The sequence below is a fragment of the Eublepharis macularius genome, chromosome 4, assembly GCF_028583425.1.
Source record: "Eublepharis macularius isolate TG4126 chromosome 4, MPM_Emac_v1.0, whole genome shotgun sequence".
NCBI lineage: Eukaryota > Metazoa > Chordata > Lepidosauria > Squamata > Eublepharidae > Eublepharis > Eublepharis macularius.
The window spans coordinates 30,195,747-30,217,212 of record NC_072793.1 but is presented as its reverse complement, the minus strand read 5'-3'; the positions used below and the strand labels follow the sequence as shown (position 1 = coordinate 30,217,212).

The 21,466-nt window shown below is 45.7% G+C and overlaps 1 protein-coding gene across 4 annotated transcripts in view; it reads left to right on the top strand.

Annotated features, from left to right (window-relative positions):
• The first annotated feature begins 8,377 nt into the window (after window positions 1-8,377).
• EPN3 (epsin 3) overlaps window positions 8,378-21,466 on the top strand; it is a 44,436-nt gene continuing 31,347 nt past the window's right edge. For 3 of the 4 annotated variants that reach the window (XM_054975245.1, XM_054975246.1, XM_054975243.1), the window contains exons 1-3: window positions 8,378-8,773; window positions 10,937-11,094; window positions 17,683-18,403. In XM_054975245.1, coding sequence (XP_054831220.1) covers window positions 17,821-18,403 — 583 coding nt within the window. In that variant the 5' untranslated portion in view covers window positions 8,378-8,773; window positions 10,937-11,094; window positions 17,683-17,820. The remainder of the gene's footprint in view (window positions 8,774-10,936; window positions 11,095-17,682; window positions 18,404-21,466) is intronic. The other variant, XM_054975244.1, reaches the window with a different exon arrangement.

The following is a 21,466-nucleotide window of genomic DNA, read 5'->3' as shown; positions in this document are numbered from 1 at the left end:
AATGCTGTATTTATATGCAGAGCCAGTGCAATTTTTTTGTTTGTTTATAAAACTAGATATTTATACTGCTCTGGGGGCCAGTTTGCACAGTTAGCTCTCTCTCTCTGAAGCCAGATATGGCTTGAATAATAAAATTACCCTTGAGGTGAATCAGCGACCCCAGTTGTACTTTTTTGGTAGAATGCAAAGGAAAGTGGCTGTACAAGCCTTTCCTCTTAGAACATTGTCATCTGTGCAGTAGTAAACTGCACCCCCAAAGCACAGTCAGTTACCATGTAGTTTGCTTTTTAAAACCAAATTTCATCTGGGGTAAAAAAAAACCCCGAAGAAATCTATGGATTTTGCTAGCAGGGTAGTTTTTCTAATATACCCCATGGATTTATTTTCTGAGGGCCAAGCTACAAGTGACAAATGACATAGGTTGGACACTTGTCAGCTTCCGTCAAGTTTTGATGGGAAATGTAGGCATCTTGGTCTTGCAGCTTGGCTTGCCAACTGCTGTCCAATGGACTTTTCAACTGTCACTTGTATAACATTCCGCCAAGCTGCCTACATTTCCCATCAAAACTTGAGGGAGGCTGACAAGTGTCCATCCTGTGTCAGTCATCACTTGTAGCTTGGCCCTGAGGAACCATTTTTAAGCACTCTGGAGAGAGACAGCCCTTCATGACAACCTGAAGACTCTTCCCTTTTTTTTATATATATAAATTTTTATTTTTAATTACTAGCCACAAAAACTACAAAGAAGGGGAAAAGGGAACAGGGGGAAGGGGAAGAAACAACATATAAAAAACACACACTACATCTACAAGTATTGCATTCCCTTCATAATACAGTTATTTAAAGATAAACTTCCTAATATGCTATTAGATTGGTAGATCTTATAAAATACGAACTACAGTCAGGATCAGGTCTTCTTCCCCCCCTGCGTCTCGGTCGCAGCTCTCTCTGAACAGCTACAGTAGCTGCGCTCACTCCCTCCTCCCCATTCTCCCCTTCAGATCCTAAATCTTCTCCTTGCTGAAACTCTTGATGATTAAACACAAAGTCCCTCAGCTGTGCTTCCGATGTTACCTTGTAGGCTTGGTCTTTATAACTGAACCAGATGCCTTCCGGAAATAACCATTTGTATTTTATTTCACGCTTCCTCAGAAGAGCTGCAAACCTTTTATATTTGAATCTCCTTTTCCGAGCTAAAAATGGAACATCCTTCAATATCTTAACCTTGTTACCCAGAAAGTCCAAGTCCACATTGAACGAGTTATATAAGATGGTGTCCCGAGTCTTCTTAGATGAAAAGCCAATAATAATCTCGCGAGGCAGCTGACGCTTCATTGCATATTTTGAAGATGTCCGGCGGACTTCCAGAATATCGCTTTTTAACTCTTCTTTAGTTGCCTTTGCGAATGACGCCAAAAGTTCCGACACCAAATCCTTTAAGTTTTCACTCTCCTCCTCCTTCACATTCTGAAGACGCAATACCGTCTGAGCATGATCCACTTGTAACCCTATCAATTGATTCTCCAAAAGCTTTACTTCTTTGTTTGTTGCTTTCATGAGTACTGCATTTTCCTGAGCAGACTGCTCTGCCCCAGACGCTACGTCTTTAATGGTTTTCACCTCGTTTTCAACTGAACCAACCCTTTGACCGATTTCATTTAGCTTATCAACAAAGGGCTTCATAGCTTCAACGACCGACCGCTTAACCACCTCTTCAAGAGACTCTCCTTTCCCCTGCAAAGCAGCCGAAACAGATTTGCCCAGAGCAGGGCTCTGCTTTTTCGTCGCCATCTTAGGGGGGGGGGGAGTCCGCCAACTAAGTTCCAAAACTCAATGAAGGGGAAGATATCTGAACCTTCTTAGCTTCAACTCCCCCAAATCCTTCGCATACGCTTAGAATAACAGAAGGGATTCGCTTACTTCCAGGTTTTCACCTTAAATCTGCTTGTTGCCGTTCTCCATGGCCCGGCAGCACGCGATGTGCTGCGCAAGTCTGCCGGCCTCCGTAGGAGCAAACGGGCAATTTACCCCCTGCATCGACTTCAGGGGGCTCTTCCCGCAGCGCTCCGGACCCTGACCCCCTCACTGGGAGTCCTGGGGGTTAACCCTCGCGGGCCAACCACCCGGTCAGGCTGCTCGGGCGCTTCCTCCCGGACCTGCGGAGAGGAGCGTCCGACATGGCCGGGAAAACGAAACCGAATCAACCTGAAGACCCTTCCTGACAACATGGTGAATATTTATCTCATCACAGAGAGATAGAAAAATGTGAGGTAGAAAAATGCCCCAAAGTACAAAAATGTTAGAAATTAGTTTTACATGTTTTCCTTTAAAATTCATGAAAGTTTATTTTAGTTTAGCCCAAACTAGTCTGATTGTATCAGAGAAGGAGTGCTGATACCAGGATGGGAGATCACCAAGGAAGACCAGGGCTGCTGTGCAGAGGAAGGCAATAGCAAACTACCTCTGCTCATCTCTTGCCTTGAAAGCCCCAGGATGTGGAACTTCATTGGGCCACCATGAGTGCTTGCAGCTTGACAGCATGTTTCAAAACATAATTTTTGTTGTTTTAATTTTTTTAAAAAAACAGCTTTGTAAAGGAATCATATTGGTGTTAGTTATTCAATATGTAAAGGGGGAGGGGTGAATCTAAGCAAAAGAAATGTGCCTCGTCAAAGTATTTTCAAGCTCTGGACATTTTATTATTATTTTTTATTATTACTTACATTATTTATAGTCCACTTTTCTCACTGGGACTCAAGGAAGATTACGCAGAATTAAGTCAATACAATCAACAGGACGGGATATTCAATAAACAATGCAATAGGATTGGTATTGTAGAAATCTGGAATCAACCAGAAATCTGAAAATAGAACTGAAGCAAAACGGAAGTATTAACATAACACATTAAACAATGCAAAAATTACATAGTTGGATCCTCTGTGACCTCTGACTCCACAAATTAAAGAAATCTGAAACATTTTTTATGACTAGATATATGGGGAATTTGGCTTGGGGTAGAAATGTACCCCAAATGTGATATGCCCAACTTTTTACAGGATGATTTATATCAGTGCAGTCCCAAGCAGCATTGTACCCTGCTGATAACATTGACTTCAATAGTTTTTTACATGTGTAAAGTGTCATCAGGAGACTAACAGAGGTGGTTTGCCATTACCGGCCTTTGCGTAGTAACCATCAGCTTCCTTGGCGGTCTCCTATCGAAGTACCAACCAGAGCTTACCCTACTTAGCTTCCAAGATGTGACGTGATTGGACTAGCCTGGACCATCCAAGTCAGGGATCAATAGATTTAGAAGAGTCTAATTCTGATTAGCGTTGCACTGTTAGTCCTATATATTCTGTTTTTAGACATGTAATGAAGTGTAATCACCGGTGGCACTGTCAGGATTTTCAAACTGTTGCTGTATTTTATATACTGGTGTTTCCTCTGTGATTCCTAACATGGGGGAAGGGGCTGCAGATCAAAGGTAGAACTTTATACAATGACCATTCATTGCATGGTGGAATGTAGAACTGCATAATGTTTTCATCTGAATTGTCCATTAGGTGCCCTCTATGCCATGCAATTTTTAGAGAGGTTAGTTCCACAGCCATTGCGGGGACCTAAATTATCACAGCTGGCGGATCTCTGTTAAGGCTGTGGTCCATTTACAGACAATACCCTTTTGGAGGCTTGTGAGTGGTGGTGTTTGCTGTCATTGCTTATGATGTACATATTCATTTCTTGGTGTCCTACCATGATTGCCCATCAAACTTCTTTTGCAGCACTTTAAGCAGTGTCAGAGAAAAGACTGAACTGTAACATGACCACTGCTGCTGTATCAGGGGTGCACATTTAGACATTAGTAAATTCAGAAACTGAACAAGAAAGCCATTTGTGTTAATGTCATAACTGAAACAAAAAGTCAATGACTAACAAAAAGTTAATGGCAATCTGTTACTATTTGGATCTCTTCATTATTCTGCCACCCAGGTGGCTCTCTGATTTAGAGTTCAGAGATAAGGGGACACAATATAATGGTGACATAGAAGCTTTCTTCCATCTGTCATGCTTTGTCCTGAGGCTGGAGGCTGCTTCTGCCAACTCAACCAGGCTGGATGTGGTATGGGTCATAGAGGAAGAGAATCTCTCTAGTCCTCACTTCCCCAGAATGCTCTTTCTGACACATCCAAGGCATCATGTCCCCATGTACCCTGGAAAATGTAATCCTATGGTGCCTGATGTTAATAAGGTGAATTAATTTCCCAGGATGCACCACAGTGCCAGGGGAAGGCACGGAGAAATTCTCTGCTTGCTGAACCCTGGCCTGGCAAATGGAAGCAGCTCTAGCACACTCCACAATAAGTGTGTAAGACCAAAATGAATAGGATTTGCAACCAAAATGATGAAAGTGTTTGAAATAAAAGGCTGAAAACACCCCCCCCACACACACACACACACAAATAGGGTATCTGTTGTATAGTACCTATGACATCTCTTATGACAGCACTTCCCCTTTAAAAAATGAACAATGAACTGATTTTAAAGATTTCCTTTAAAATATGTTTCAGTGGTGTGTGTTTATGTGCACATCTATATCTGTATGAGTACTTATGCAGCTCCTTAAAAAACAAGTCCCTTCAACCCCCATTCCCCCCCCCCAACCCCCATCCACTGGAAGGCTTTTTAATAACTGGTAATTGATGTATCACTGTAGCATTAAATTACAGATATATGGCGATTACAGATTTTAAACCAAATTACCAAATATAATTGACATATTACTATAGCTTAGAATTGACACTTGACATATTGCTGCAGGTTAATGCTTTATGTGACAGAAATGCCTTGTACAATTAAGACTACTCAACCCACCCCACCCACCCCATTACCCTGCAAATAAGCCACGGGGCCAGCCTTCTCCTCAGTGTGGCCTGCCTCTAATTCCGTCTGTGACATACCTCACGTATCTCTAGTAGCACATTCTGTCTTTGACCATGAATCAAGAAAAGTGAAAGATCCCAAATGTCATCCATGCCATTCAAAAAAGTTGAAAGCGAGAGAAGCAATGACGCTTTGGTATGCTTTCTTGAACCCTGTCACAATGATGGAAGGCTCTCAGGACATCTGAGGCAGATCAAGATCGGTAGTTGTGTTTGTCTGTCTGTAGCAGTAGAAAAGACCAAGAGTCCAGTAGCACCGATAAGACTAACAAAATTTGTGGAAGGGTATGAGCTTTCGTGAGTCACAGCTCACTTCTTCAGATACAGCTAGAATGTGAGTCCATCTGCCCTTTTATCTTGGAGAGTGGAATGATGGCAGAAGCTGAATGATAATAGCCGGTGAATGACAATTGAAAGTTATAATGAATCTCAAGGCAATGCATCCACCTGGACTGAATCAAGACATTGACTTCCTGTCTCATTTCTCCACTCCCACCATCCCTCTGCACACCCCACCCTATTCAATCATGCTTGCCATTGTCATTCATCGGCTATTACCATTTGGCTTCTGCAATCAACTCCACGCTCCAAGATATAAGGACAGATGGACTCACATTCTAGTTGTATCTGAAGAAGTGAGCTGTGGCTCATGAAAGCTCATACCCTACCACTAATTTTGTTAGTCTTATAGGTGCTACTGGACTCTTGCTCTTTTTTAGGACATCCGAAGGACATGGATGAATCTTTAAGTGATTTTGTTGTCACACTGCCATGGTGGAAATTGTTTTCATTTAGTTCTAAGGGGGTCCCTTGTCTACAATCCTTGTCTGTCTTAGCCCATTTATATATGTTTGGTTCTTGTCTGATATAACTCCATTTGAGGAGGAGAGTTTCCGAGCTCCAGCTGATAAGTGTCTCCTAGCAAACCTTGTAATTCTATTTATACACTTTCTGTCACCTTTTTACAGGGTGTTCAGTATGACCTGTAGCAAAATGTATACCGCAAGGAATAGAATATAAAGATTATATCAAGCCTTCTACCACTCCAATGAGCAGTCTGAATCCTTGCTCCAGCCTAAGGAGTTTGCCTCTAATGGAAGAGCCAGATATGTTGGAGGAAGTCTCCTTAGGCTAAAGGAACTTCCTCCAACCTAAGGTAGGATACATACCACTTTATATACAGCAGTGATCTTGGGTGTGGTTTGGCATGAGGACACTGCAACTTGGTAATGACACTAAATTGTGTGGACCCAACACACCCAAAGTTCCATCACTACCTTTATCATTGACTAGGAATGTGACAAATCAAGTCTATAAGTGGGTACAAGGAGAGAGGGGCTTTCTTGGTAAATGTCCATCAATGCTGGAATTCTCTTTCCCAGGAGACTCACAAATACTCAAGCCTATGCATCTTCCAAGACATTTTTATTCAAATGTGGTTTTAGTAGACAGGTATAGGGATGAATAGGGAAGAATGCTCTGGGTCAGGATGTGGAAGGCTGCAATTCCAGAGCAACAGGGCACTTGTAGTAATAATAAACTACAATGCTTTAGAAAACAGGAACATCTTTACTATTCAACAGGAGACATGGTGGAATGTAGGGCACTGATAGACATTTCTAGGAAGGCCGGCCTGTAGTCTGAATGCCTCATCTGAAAAAGCCTTGCTCCACATATTTCCAGATGTCGCCTCCCTAATCACATACATAGGACAAAGACTCAGACATACACCTGAGGACACACATCTGCTCTCTGTTAAAGATGGACACAGCTAGGGAGTTGTTCTGTCCTAATCAGCTCTCTTTTATTTTTAAAGGCCTATGTGCCCAATGGGACTCCCTTATCCCAAACCCATGTGTTGATTTGTCTTTTAGTAATGATTATGTACTGTACCGTTCTCTCCTATGGAACATTACCAAATAAACATGAGCCTGAAGAGGAAATGAAGAAAACATAACAGTAACTAGTTTGGTGTAGTGGTTAAGAGCGTGGGACTCTAATCTGGAGAGCAGGGTTTGATTCCCCACTCCTCCACTTGAAGCCAGCTGGGTGACCTTGGGCTAGTCACAGTTCTCTGGAGCTCTCTCAGCCCCACCCACCCCACCCAGGGTGTTTTGTTGTGGGGATAATAGTGACATACTTTGTAAACTGCTGAGTGGGTGTTAAATCATCCTGAAGGGCGGTATATAAATCAAATATATAACAACAACAACAACAACAACAATTAGGAAGTTACTGGGAATTTGACACATAACCTTTTAACACATTTTGAAAAATTAAGACTGTAACAGTACAGTGAAAATCGTCATTGTGAATTCAGTGATCTGAGGTCTTTATGGAAAGATTCTCCAATATCCCTTTTATTTTGTCTGGTGATACAGGGCAAGTCTGAGATGTTTTGGGACTTGAAGCAGGGGGGGGGGGATTGCATTCTCCCTCTTCCCTTAGAGGCGGAGGACAATCCACCAAATATCATTTTATGCACAGATCTCATTGAAATGAATGCTGCTCAGAACTCCTGTGCTGTCGCAGTCAATCGTTTTAGTGGGGCTTGTACAGGAGAAAGTCTTTTATGCTCCAGGGTTAAGACGGTGACCAAAATCCATCACCTGAAACGGCCCCCCCCCCACCTCATGGTAAGGCCACTTTGACAATATCGTCTTTATAACAGCCCACTTACAGCTTACTGACTTTTCACAGGGCTGCTCTCACTCCTGCTTTCTCACAGTAAGGTGGGTGGGTGGTTAGTGGGAACTAGCTCCCCTCCATCACAGACGGAGAGGGTGTATTTTTATTCAGGAGAACATCAGGGCCCTCCGATATAAAATATGTGGAGGGGTGGTGGTGAAATCTGTTGCTCATTAAAATATGAAAAAGGCAGAGGCTGAGAGATGGGGGGTGGCGTGGCTGCTGTGACAATGATGACAACAGACAAGGACGTGAATTATCCTGTAATGTCATTTGATCGCTCCCTCGCTAGGGGCTGTTTGGGGAAGGGGAGGGTCCTCTCCCCCCTCCACATGTCACAGTGGCTGTCAAAATATTGCTAAAGGTACTGCTCGGGTGGCGAACACGAACAAATCCACTTGCAGCCCCGGGTTATCCTCTGTACAAACAGAACCCGGTGGCTTGGGTCCAACAGAGGGGCAGTGACGGGCAGCAGCCTGCGTGGGGCTGAGACTTCTCCCCACAGCTCCTCACTCCAGCCTGGGCACGCTGGATGCCTGAAGGGGTTAAGGGCGTCCGTGAGTCACCGCCTGCTTTCATAATCTCTCCGGGTCTAGGCAAGGACAAGGTAGGCAGGGATGCTGTGAGCACAGGCGGCGGGCCTGAAGCGGTTAACGAGAACCACCTCTCCCCCTCCCTCGCCTGCGTCCTGTTAAAACTGAAACAGACCTGCCCAGCCAGCTTTGCAACTTTCCTACCGGCTCGCAGAGAGCAGCCAGGTTTTCACAGCGAAGCAGGCACATTATTCCGCACCTCTCACACGCCGGCGCCCCTCCGGCCAGAGCCCGCTTCGTCCCTCGAGCGAACTTGCCAGGTGGGGCGAGAGAGGCGGCTGGCCGGATGCCTCTCCGAGCGGGATGGATTTAGGACGTGGGAGGCCGGACCAGCGCCTGGCTTCTCGGCTCTGCCGGGGAAACGAAGGGGACTGGTGAATGTTCCCGCGGCAGACTGTAGAGCCTGCTCCTGACACCGCCGCCGCCGCCGCAGGGAATGCCCGAGCTGGCGCCCGGACCTCGGCCGCCGCAAACAGCCTGAGCCCTGGTCCCTGCGGTCCAGCGCAACTCTCGGGGAGGAAGCGGGACTCGGGCGGCAGAGCGGGAAAGGTAACCCGTTGGGGCTGGGCTGGAGGAGGAAAGTTCTGGACGCGGGAGCTCTCCCGGCGGCGGCGATGCCCGTCCTGGTTGCCGTCTCGAGTTCGGCCCAGCAGCGCAGGAGCACCCCCTCCCCCGGCAGCCGGCCTCCCCGCACTGCGCCGCCGCTGCCTGAACTTTCCTTAGCTGCAGGGATGCTGCGCTGCGCTCGTGGAAGACCTGCTGCCCCCCCCTACCTAGTGCCCGGCCTGGCCCGGCCTGAAAGGAGGCTGCGGGGAGTGGGTGGGAGTGTGACCCTGCCGGGCAGCTCCGGGAGACGGGCGCGGGGGCAGGAGATCGGCCGCCCTCCGCCTCCTCCTCAGGCGGCCCGGCGCCTGTCACCTGCGCGCTCCCACTGCCCGCGCGGCCGAAGCCGCTCCGCTGCAGCCCCCCGCCCCCCCCCCGCGGGTCCCTTGGCCGGCTGCTTCCCACGGGGCGCGCGCGGGGGTCGCCCTCGCGCGCCGGCTGGTGGCTCTCGCTCCCTTGGGGGCCGAGGGCGCTGCGAGATTATGTAACGCCAGCCGAGCTGGGCTGCCTGGAGCCCGAGCAAAACAGGGCGGCGCGGGGGGGACGTGCTTCTGCGGCGGGCTGTGTGTGTGTGTGTGTGTGTGTGTGTGTCCCAACGCACGTGGTCCGAGGGGCAAGGCCACGAGAGAGGCTGCGGCGCGGGAAAAGCGCGAGCCCTCGACTTCCAGCAGCGCCTCGCAAGTTCCCCGGGTCCCGAGCGCGGCCAGACCCCTCCCCTTCGTAGTGCCCCTTCCTCTGTCTTCCTTCCCCTTCCCCTTCGCTTGTCAGGCGCCCTCCTCTTTCCCGGCATTCCGCTCCATCTTTCCCAGATCAAACGAGGGTAATAGTCAGGCTCTAATTTTTAAGGGTGTATGTGTGCTTTAATCTCTGCTTGCTCTGATGGCTGCTATTACAGCTCTCTGATATGTTCTTTTTTAAAAACCTTGCTCAGGGATAAGGGATAAAATAAACAAATGAGGGGGGAGAGCCCTTGAACAAGGAGCGTCTCTCACCCTAGATCAAAAACTACTCTGGCGCCCATACCTTGGCACAAATGCCACCAACTCTTCTTCCACTGAGGAGAAGAAAAGGCTGCTTTAGAGGGGTACCTTGGCAACCAACAGCATTCTGCAGTGCCCTAGGGCCTTACTCTTTGCTTCCGGTTATCTAGAGTTTTCTTCCCACATGCTCACTGGCATCCCTCATCTTTTCCCTATCCAATTTAACTGACCTACCATCTTTCTTTTCTTCTTTGTTTCTTTATTGTATCATCAATGTTTGTGGGGCTTTACAAAAAAATAGCATAAAAGGGGAGGGGGAAGGAGAGGTCGCTGTCCTGAGGAAATTACCAACTATTTTTTGACAACAGCTAAGGGAAAGTAAAGGCAAATTCGGAAGTAGCTAGAGATAAAGGCCAAAAGATAACTCTGATAACCTTTCCATTCTGGTCTCATTCATCCAATGAAATGGATGCTGGCTTATGAAAGCCTGTGCCCTAATATATTCTTCCATCTTTAAGGTGCCCCAAGACTGTTTGTTGATTTGGTCACAGCAGACTAACATGGCTATCCTTCAGTATTGCCTGTTATCTGTTGCCCTCTTTCCCCTCACCCCATTAATATTTTCTTCCTGCTGGTATGTTCTCCCACGGATGGCACAGTTCCGGATTAAAGGACACTATTGCCTCTCTTTTTTTTGAAGATCTGGGTCTCTGAAATATGTGGCATGCCATAAACCTTGATGGATAATGTTGTGTCAACAGAGAGGCACAATCTAGCAGGAAGTTCTGCTTTGTGGAAATTCATGGGAAGTGGCGAAAATTGCTCCGCTGTATCTGGTTTGTTGGAGGGATTCTCTTGAGGTTTGTCTTTTGGAATGTGACACTTGGGGCGGCTCAGAGTTCCTGCCCGATCTCTTGTGAGTCCTCCCCACCTGACAGCTCTTCCATTCAAGGTCACTGCAGTAATTTCATATGTAGCTGCCTGGTGCTGCTGTCTTACCGTCCACAGAGTTTCTGGCTCTCTTTTTGTTCCTGGGGATATTGTGTTCAATAAAACTTGCTGCTTTTAACACCCTTGGCAGTGCTCCAGGCAAAAACACTCTCCTGTCTTTTCTACCTCCTCCCACCAGGACTAAAATGAGAAGTGCCAGGGCTTATACCGGCCTTGAAGTCATGTCTTCCATCAATCCCACATCTGCAATGTGTGAGAACGGTGCTAAGGATGAAGTACTCTGCCTGTGCAGAAGGACCCTAAAAACACATTTCATTTTTCCTGGATCCTGTCCAGGTCTGTATGATCATACCCGGATTTCCTTACTGGGAACTCCTATCTCATGCACACAGACTGGGAGCATGGTGCTCTCATGTGTGCCATTTTCTCCCATCTGGAACAGCTCAGGGAGGTGCTATTTGGCCTGGCGTTGAAAACCTAGGTGTACCCCGTTAGTACTTGTGGAGTCTCCTCTGAGGCAAACAGCAGCCCCTCAGGGCTGTTTCAGGTAGGGAAAACAATGTAGGGAGGATGAAGCCACTTCTTCTCACACGCTGTGGTCCTGATTTGAGTTCCCAGCACAAACTCATAATGCACATCTGATTGCATAAACCCAGGAAGGACCTGGGAGGAAATATAACGTGTACTTAGGCACATTACTTAGTGAACATTACTGCACACATTCTAGGGCTGACCTGTGTTACTCAAAACAGGTTTGTGAGGCTTCCCCGGGTGAACAGCACTCAAGAGATTATCTTTCTCTGTAAATTTGAATTAAAATGTCTAGGAAGGTTTTTTTTTTGAGTGTGTGTATTTCTCAGCCTTAATTAACTCAGCGCCTGTTCCTGTACCTGGAGCTTCTTCAGAGGAAGGAACCAGGTGTTTGCTGGAAAGGAATGTCCTGACCCAAGACTTACGTTTAAGGGACGATTCAGCAGCAGCGTAATGTTTGCAGGAGGAGGAGGAGGCGGCAGCGGCATTTTCAGAAGGTGGAACCTTATCTATAACCTTGCAGAAGCCAGAAGGAGAATGCTGATCTCTGGATCTGGCACAAATGTTGCTTCCTTCGGCAAAAGTCTGGTCTGTCCACGCAGTGCAGCCCCCCCTACACATATACTTGCCTCCCTGTTCTCTTCAATCTGTCTTTTCCATCTGTCCCTGTGGGCCACAAACCGCATCAGCATGCTTTCCAGTTACTATTACAGCCTCAAGGACTCTGCAGGTCTTTGGCTTTCCCCTTACTAGCTGGCCACTACAGCTCAAACTTTAATAATTCATGTATTTTCCTTTTTTTGTTTCTCGTGGCACCCAGTGTGGGCCAGTCACACTAATTCCAGGCCTTTGGATTCTGTTCAGACCTTCATTCCTCTCCTTCCTCCTTAACTTGCTCCCTGTCACGTTCTGCAACTCCCCTTGCCCTTCTTCCTATTGCAAATTTTGAGCTGTCCCTGTGCTGAATATTCCCGTGGGACCCATTCCTAGTGCTCCTGTGTTCTCTTATGCTGTGGCTTGTTGGTTTCCTGTATCCCTATTATTATGGATTCACCCATAGCATTGCTGCTGCTACCATAAATAAAAAAAGTTGCTGGATGTTTCCAGACTCAGGCAGCTGGCTGTCGTCCAGTCTAGGATATTGTCACACAGCACCTCAGGGGTTCAGGCTGTCAACTAACATCCTGGCTGATCATGAGTAGTTCAGTCATGGCCACCTTTCGTGGCACATTTGCAGTGGCCTCATGCAAGTAAATTAGAACATTGGTTGTTGTGGATTTTCCGGGCTGTATCACCGTGGTCTTAGCATTGTAGTTCCTGACGTTTTGCCAGCAGCTGTGACTGGCATCTTCAGAGGTGTAGCACCGAACTACAGTGCCAAGACCACGGCGATACAGCCCAGAAAATCCACAACAACCATCGTTCTCCGGCCATGAAAACCTTCGAAAATAAATTAGAACGTTTCTTAATTTTTTTTAGTAATTTTTAAAAAATCTCTCTTGCTCCAAAGAGCTCAAAGCAACATGCACCATTCTCCCCTCTCCATTTTATCCTCCCAATGAACAGGTGAGGTCGGTTAGACCGAGAAAGAGAGAATGGCTCGAGGTCGCCCCGTGACCTTCGTGGCACAGTGGGAATTTGTCCAGCGCTTTACGCACTGCCCCTTACTGGCTACAGGAGCTTCACTGGAATGCCTCTCTAGTGGTTAGCATATTAGGTTGCAGTTATAAGTCAGCTTGGACCAGGTGGCTCTGTTGTACTTATTTGTCACCTCATTTTTAAGCAACTTTGAAATGATGTATTCTCTTCATCCTTCCGTGTGCATTGCTGTGCTTGGCTGCAGTCATTTTTTTTCTGGCACTTAGCTGCACTAAGATCTAAAAACAGTAAGTGGGTTGGATTGTGTACAGAAATCAATATAGGAAAACGTCTTGAAAGAAGCGGCGTGTGCGCAGTTTCCAGATTCTCTCTCCCTGACTCACTGACAATCATGTTCTCTGTTGGGTGGAGAAGGCTAGCTAAACATCGAGGATGTATGTAACCAAGTCATACCTATTGTAAAGGGTGGAGTTGCTCCAGACAGAATTAGAGTATGTGACTCATTTTGCTGGTTTGGGGAGTCACTCATGCTTCCCGGGTGTGTGTTTCATGGCTCCCTATTTCCAGTCATAGGGAAAATGAAGTCTATAAGCAGAGTAATTCTGAGTCATTTATGAAGGCTAAGGTAGGGACTTAAGAAGTTGAAGCATCTCAGTTTCAGGAAGATTCCTGCAATCATCTCTAGATGTTTTAAGTCCAGGAAACAAACAGAGTTGACAACATCCTTCTGTACATCCCCCTTCCCTCAAAAGTAGGGTGGAAAGACCAACTCACAAAAAGGGCTCAAGTCAAGTTTTGCGAAGTCCAGCTCTTTGTCTAAGTCTGAAAATCCTTGACATTTCCTAACATTTAGCTTTTGAGGGTGGAGTTAAAAGTATCCAAGAGGCAGAATTTAGGGCTTGTCGTAATTAAAGATCAAGTTCTATCAAGTGTTTCAGTAGCTGAAGTTCACGTTTTGCAAGTACAGTACTAGGGCTGCAACCCTAAGCACAGGAGTAAGTCCCACTGAAGTCAATGGGTTTTACTTCTGAGTATACATATTTAGGATTACACTGAATTCTTCAACATCTGTTGTCTGCAATCTTGTTTCAGGCTTGGGGATAATTCATATGAAATATTTTTATGGGAGGAGATAATGGATCCATGAATCAACTGGATCCGGCTTTACTTTCCTGCTTACCTCCTTAAGGTATAATTTGTTGCCATATATGGAGTTAGGAACAAAGTCTCCTTCAGGTCAGATTGGAAATGTTTACCTTCCCTGTGCTACTCTTTCTTGAGCTTGGATTTTGATTATTTCTTACTTTGTGGTTTGGGTGATTTACTACAGCAGCATTTTTAAAACTGTACACATTCAGAGAAGTCTTTTCTACACCTGCTTACGTAATGATATGCATTGCAGAGGATTTGGGCATATTCTAGCATGAACTATCAGTTCATGAGGGCTGCTAGCCAGCCATGTTGGGCTCATGTGAACTGAGAGTGCACTTTGGAGCACACTCAACATGGCCCTGGGACTGCATATTTCAGGAAAAGATAGGTAAGCTCTGAGCAAACTGTTTTTCAAGGAAGCCCCTCTCCACCATTATTAGCCTCGTCACTGAGAAACCTCAATGTCTTCTCCTGTACAAACCTGCTTGGGTGTTGAAATTGTTAACAGAGGCTTTGATCCAGCTTTTGAAGATCAGATAGAACAGGAATGGGGCCTTCTCTGTAGTGGTGCCTCAGTTATGGAATGTCCTCCCAAAATGTATTTTTCCAGTGACTGTCTTATAATTTTTCAAGTGGCAGATGAAAGGGGTTTTTATCTTCTACCTTTTTAGGGTTTTATGGGATATATTCGGCTTATAATGCTGGATGGTTTTGATTTTAGTACATTCTTATGGTTGTAACTTGGGCCATTTCCACATGCCCTTAAAGGGATGGCCCACTCACCAATGGGGGCAACTTTTCCTCATGAATCCAGACATCGTTTGCAAAATGGTTGTGGGCTGTTTGGCTTCCATTTTTTCAGCGACTTTTTTGGGAACACCACATGTCCTTACCAGGGGTCATTTCATAGAAAAAGAGCTGGAGGAACTCATTAGCATAACTCATTAGCATATGCCACACTCCTTGCCATCACCGGAAGTGTGTCATTGACTTAACTAATTTGCATATGCCTCCTGACATCACCTATCCTGGCTGTTTTGGACCCAATCCTGGCCATTCAGGGCCAAAATTGGGCCCAAAATGGCAAAAGTGGGCTGAAAATGGCCGAAAAGGGGCCCAAAATGGTCAGGATCAGGACACTGCTGAGTGGGAGAGTGACCCACCACCTGCCACAGGCCCGATCCGGACCGTTTTGGCTCCAATTCAGGCGAAAATGGGCCCAAAATGGCCGAGGGTCAGGTGGGCAGGGCCACCTGACATGTGATCTCTTTGGGGAATTGCCAGAACTGCGTTCCTGCGCGTTTCCTCTCGAAATGAGCCCTGGTCCTTACCAGCATTCTGTAAGTGAAGCAGAATTGCACTGTGTGGCCCACTGATGTCAGTGGTCTCCCAGTTACCATCTATGTAACTGTCCAATGCTGACAGAGCTTCCCCCTACCTTGACTCTTGCTTCAGATTCACTTTATCTACCTAGCAACTGAGCACTGCCTCTTTTCCTTCACATCATGGTTGCATCAGCAGCTTTTTTTGGAGGGGGAGGCGGATTGTCTCTGGATTGCCAGTGTGGCAACTCTACCTACCGTGCATAGAACATCTACTATTAATTGGGGCCTATGTGTGTAGCGCAGTGGTTAAGTGGTTCAGCTGTGAATCAGCACTCTACTGGTTCAAGTCCCACTACTACCATGAGCTCAGTAGGTGGCCTTGGGTCAGCCACTCTTCTCAGCCCCAGCTCCCCAGCTGAATTGTGGGGATAATAATAACACTAACTTGTTCACTGCTCTGGGCGAGGCACTAATCTGTCTCGAAGAGCGGTATATAAGCACAGTTGTTGTTGTTGTTGTTATATGACTAAGTGATGTGGCACCACTTATGCTGTCCATCCACTGAACTAGAACCACCTGTCTTTAGCGTTGCTGAGTCATAGGCAGCCCTTGTTGCTGAGATAATGCTAATGGACTTCCTATTGATTTCAACAGGATTCTGGTTTTGGGTACAATGAGAAACCAGAGCACAATACTTATGTGAGTGTGGGGTTGCATCGTTGGCCTTCTCTCTGTATTTATTGGCATGGCCAGATGGAATGGGAAAAGGTCACTAAATCTTTCCCTCTCATGTGCCTGCCTTTCTTATGTATTGCCTTTTCTGTATCAATAATGCAGAGAAAGAAAGATAAATGGCTTAGAAGGGAAGTCGGAAATAAGAATGTGGAATCTGATTTCTTTGTGGAATTTGGATGGTCTCAACTAACGCAGGTCCCCAAAGAATATGTGTGCCATGTAACTGAAGGGCCATGTGCAACCTGTCCACACCCTCCCTTTTCTTATGCTACCAGCCGATTTTAAGTTTGGAGTTTGTGGCCAGAAACTTGTCTCTTTAGAATTTATATTCTACAACTCTGGTTAATTTTAGGTACTTCATAAATAAAATATGATGATGAAACAGATGTTTTTAAATGGTTCTAATTTTGTTGTGCTTTGCAGGATTTTATGCACTATTCTTCTAGACAGCATTTATTTTTAACATATTGTAACCCACTGTCAGCCTTTTGAGAGAGAAAACCTCACTAGTTAGCTAGAACCTATGAAATCTGGTCTATGTTGTATGTCACATCTGGAAATCTCAAATGTGGGTGAGCAACTCTCTCCACATCCAAAGAGGCATGCAATCAACTCGTGGAACCTGGATGGATATCACAGTGTGGATGGTGATACACACCCCTATCTTCATTGGCTGTGCTGTGCCCATAGATGCGTACTTTTATATGTAGATTTCTGGATTCAGGCTGTTATCTCTAAATATTTTCTAGCTGATGAACTGTCTTGTAATAGAAGTCCTGTCTATGTTTTGTAAACAATGTACATACCTCAGCAAAGTTTCCAGTTCTAGTCTGGGATACTAGGTGTTTGCAAAGACAGTTCCCTTCCCCTTCTCCATTTCTACTTCATTCAAAGCCATTGCTCAAATCACAGGCCATTTCCACACATACTTAACATAGCGCAGGACTCACGGAATGCTGGTGGCTTCGTCCCACGATTTCTGATGTCACCCTGTCATGATGCCATTTTCGTGGCACCTTCATAACTGCCTGCATGCAGTTGACGTCGGAAATCATACTACAAAGCCGCCAGAATTCTATGAGTCTTGCACTATGTTAAGGACTTGTGGAAACGGTCACAGTTTGAAACTGTATTTCCCACTGAAGATAACCACTGAACACATAACTCTTCAGACTGGCGTGGATCAGCTGCCTCTATTACTGTGAAATAGTATTCAGTAGTGCATAATCCAGTAACGTTTCTTAATAGAGCCAGTGGCAATTTGCAACTCAACAAGTTAGTTTAAAAGCAAACAGCACCCAACTCTGCAGTCTTAAAGGATGCATCCAGAGGTACTTGCTATTCAGTTACTAACTCATGGTAGCCTCAAGCTGTCTTCCTCTGGTGGTGGTGGCAGTAGCTTTTAGAGGGGCAATCACAGAAAATACCAACTTAGAAGATGATAAGGGGGAAATCAACCTGGGTAAATTAAGATTTTGATTTACATACACTAGTTGGACACAGCTAACTATATACAGTCAATCTGCTAAAATGTTTAAATTAGTCAACAGCCTTAAAGTATTTATCTTTACTTGTTTTCTAGATCAAAGTACTTGCTGAAAGGATAATGACCTTTAACTGAGGATGCTGGGGCTTTGGTTCTCCCTCTGAGTTCCTATCCATTTGTCCTCCGTTGCTTCATTCCTTACTGTAAGTTGACAACTTCCATCAGGGTTCAGCCATGACTACTTCTGCCTTGCGTCGGCAGGTAAAGAACATTGTGCACAATTATTCCGAGGCTGAAATCAAAGTGCGCGAGGCCACTTCCAATGATCCTTGGGGGCCTCCTAGCTCCTTAATGTCTGAGATTGCAGACTTGACCTTCAACACGGTGGCATTTGCGGAGGTCATGGGTATGATCTGGAGGCGGCTGAATGACAGCGGCAAGAACTGGCGTCACGTCTACAAGGCACTGACTCTTCTGGACTACCTCATCAAAACCGGCTCTGAGAAAGTGGCACATCAGTGCCGGGAGAATTTGTACACCATCCAGACTTTAAAGGAGTTCCAGTACATAGACCGTGATGGGAAGGACCAGGGTATCAATGTCCGGGAAAAGGTCAAGCAGGTTATGAGCCTGCTGAAGGATGAGGAGAGGCTGAAGCAGGAGAGAACCTATGCCCTGAAGACCAAGGAGCGAATGTCTCTTGAGGGCATGAGTATCAGCAGCAGCAGCAACAGCCAGCAGCTTTCCTACGGACGGCGAGCATCCCAGTACGGAGATGACTATGGCAGATCAAGAGGTTCTCCATCCTCCTTCAACTGTGAGTATTACCGCATGACAGGACGTAGGTGGCTCTAGTGGTTCACTGCATGCATTTCTCGCCAGCATCTTTGCCACTGGAATTCTGGTTGCAAGTCAAATACAATTTGTGAATGTTCTTGGTTTCCTGTGTGGGGAAAAGGAAGTAGGTAGTCCTAGAATAGAACTGTGCAAAAATTTTATACTAAGAAAATCTCAAGGAGTAGAATCAGTGAATATGGCATTTTTAGTTGCATTGCAAAAAAAAAAAACACCCCACAATTGTTTGCAGAGCGCACTATATTTTTGTTACCCTGTTTTTTCCCAGAGATTCAAATAGAGATTGAGAAACGAAAGGTTACAATTTAAGGAACCTTTGGGTGGCAAATAGGTTGGTGGAACAGGCAAGTGTCAAAGTGGGTCTACGGAGATACACTGAGCTGTGCTGACTGCAGGAGCGCTTATCCCTTCTCTATTCCATCTCTCTCCTCCTTCACTTGCGGTGATTTAACACACCAATTTTTAAGCTTTGCCTACATATTTTGGCAATTGGCTGCTGTGTAGTTTTAAAAAGTGTGTACCATCTTCAGAAAATGACATAGGGGAAGTTTAACTCGCCTCCCTCTGTCCCAGCACTGTGTGACCCCTATCCAAATCACACTCACCCCCTTGCGGCTTTTTAAGATTAAAGCCTAGGTTGAGAAATCACCACTTAATGTGCAATTTGGCCTTCAGTCTCTAACAGTTCTCTCTCATTTGTTTTCACTCGGTGTCTTCACATTATTATGAACTGATAAGAAAGCAGTGCATTCATGTGATCACAAAACACCAAGGGCTTGTTTATGTTAGAGGATTCCAGTCCTTGGAAGTGTTGCTAGCTGCTGAGGTTGTGCCTTAAGTTTTTAGACTCAAAATGTTCATTTGGGGTTGTGATTGCCATATCCACATTGCAAACATGTATTCGTTTTATATGAATTTTATCTGCTTCATGCCTCTCCCCAATAATGGGTATTGTAGTTTGATGGGATACTCAGCATTCTCTGTTAAGAAGTCCCTTCATAGAAGAACTATTTACCTACACATTCTTATCTTGTCCTTCCTCCAAGGGTTATATATGTTTGTCTTCCTCACAACCAGGTGTCATTTTGTAGAAAAATTGCTGGAGGAACTCATTAGCATAACTCATTAGCATATGCCATGCCCCTTGCCATCACTGGAAGCATGCCATTAGCATAACTGATTTGCATATGCCACACCCCCTGACATCATCTATCCTGGCTGTTTTGGACCCAATCCTGGCCATTCAGGGCTGAAATTGGGCCCAAAATGGCCAAAAAGGGGCCCAAAATGCTCAGGATCGGGCCGCTGCTGAGTGGGAGAGTGGTCCACTACCCATCAGAGTCCCGATCCAGGCCATTTTGGCCCCAATCCAGGCCAAAACAGGCCCAAAATGGCTGAGAGTCAGGTGGGCAGGGCCACCTGATATGGAACTACTGGAACTGTGTTCCTATGCGTTCCCCCTCAAAATGAGCCCTGCTCACAACGACTCTGTAAAGTAGTGAATATGAAAGAGAATGACTGGCCCAAGCTAATTTAGTCAGCTTTTTGACTGAACAAGGGCCTGATCTCCATTCTTCCAAACCATAGTCCAATATTTTCAAACAACTGTGTGTGGTGTAGTGGCTAGAGTGACGGACTAGGATGTGGGAGAACCACATTCAATTTCCCACTCTGCCATGGAATCTTGGGTCAGTAACATATTCATAGCCTAACCTAACTTGGTGGTGAGGAAAAAAATGTAGGAAAGAAGAATTTGGGTCCCCAATAGGAAAAATGGTGGGATCTAAATGAAGTAAAATAAATACATAAAAATAAACCTCCAGTTGGTGCAAAATGCAGCAACTGGCTTTTGCCTGGAGCAAGCTGATGTATGAACACATAACACCTGTTCTTAGACTCTTTCATAGACAATTTATTTGTTATTGGGATCAATTTAAGGTGCTGATTTTAACCTCTAAAACCCTTCATGACCTGGGATCTACATACTTAAGAGATAGTATCTCTAGGGTTGCCCGGTCCCTATACCCTTTATAGGGTTGCTAGGTCCCTATGCTCTCTCAGAGGGAGGGGGAGGACCCAGCAGTTACCAGCAGGTAGATTTTCCAGGAAGTGATGTCATTGCGCCAATAGCAGACATGCTCCTGTGCTTTGCTCGGGGCCAATTCAGCTCATTTGAGGACAAAATGGGCCCCTGTGAAGCAAGGGAGCATGCCTGCTGCTGGTCCATTGATGTCACTTGAGGAAGTGAAGTCATTGCACCTTCTGGAAGTGCATCCACTGGGCGCTTGCCCAGGTTGCCTGCTGGTGGTGGAGATGTCCCAGTTTACATCTGTGTGACATCTGCCTTTCATTCAACAGTTTTGCAGGCTTTTATACTTCCCAGGGTTGTAAGGTCTGCTTTGGAGTGTTGATGGGCCTTTTCTGTAGTAGCCTCTCTTCTTTAAAACAGTCTTCCTTAAGAGGTCAGGAAATAATCTTTCCTTGCAGCCTTCAGGAGCTCTTGCAAAACATCATTATTCTGAACAGGGCTTTTTTTCAGCTGGAACGCGGTGGAACTGAGTTCTGGAACTTCTTGAAAATGGTCACATGGCTGGTGGCCCCGCCCCCTGATCTCCAGGCAGAGGGGAGTTTAGATTGCCCTCTGCACCACTGGAGCGGCACAGAGGACAATCTAAACTTCTCTTTGTCTGGAGATCAGGGGGTGGGGCCACCAGCCATGTGATCATTTTCGCCAAGGGCAATTTAAACTTTTAAAAACTCCCCCATTGTTCTAGCATACCCAAAGTGAAGGAGAAAATACAATATAATCTAATCAACAGGACATTCACTGAGCAAAGTACAATGATGAACAACAGTTAGGGTGTTCAGTGAAAGAGATGCAATGTTATGGTAGCAGAAAATTTGAAAAACAATGATAAAGCCAAGCACTGAGATGAAATTTTTCTGAAACAAAGTTTAACTAGTTTAAATAGCATGTTTAGCAATGTGGAAAGCTCCCTAGTAAGCATAAGTCTGTATCAGCAAC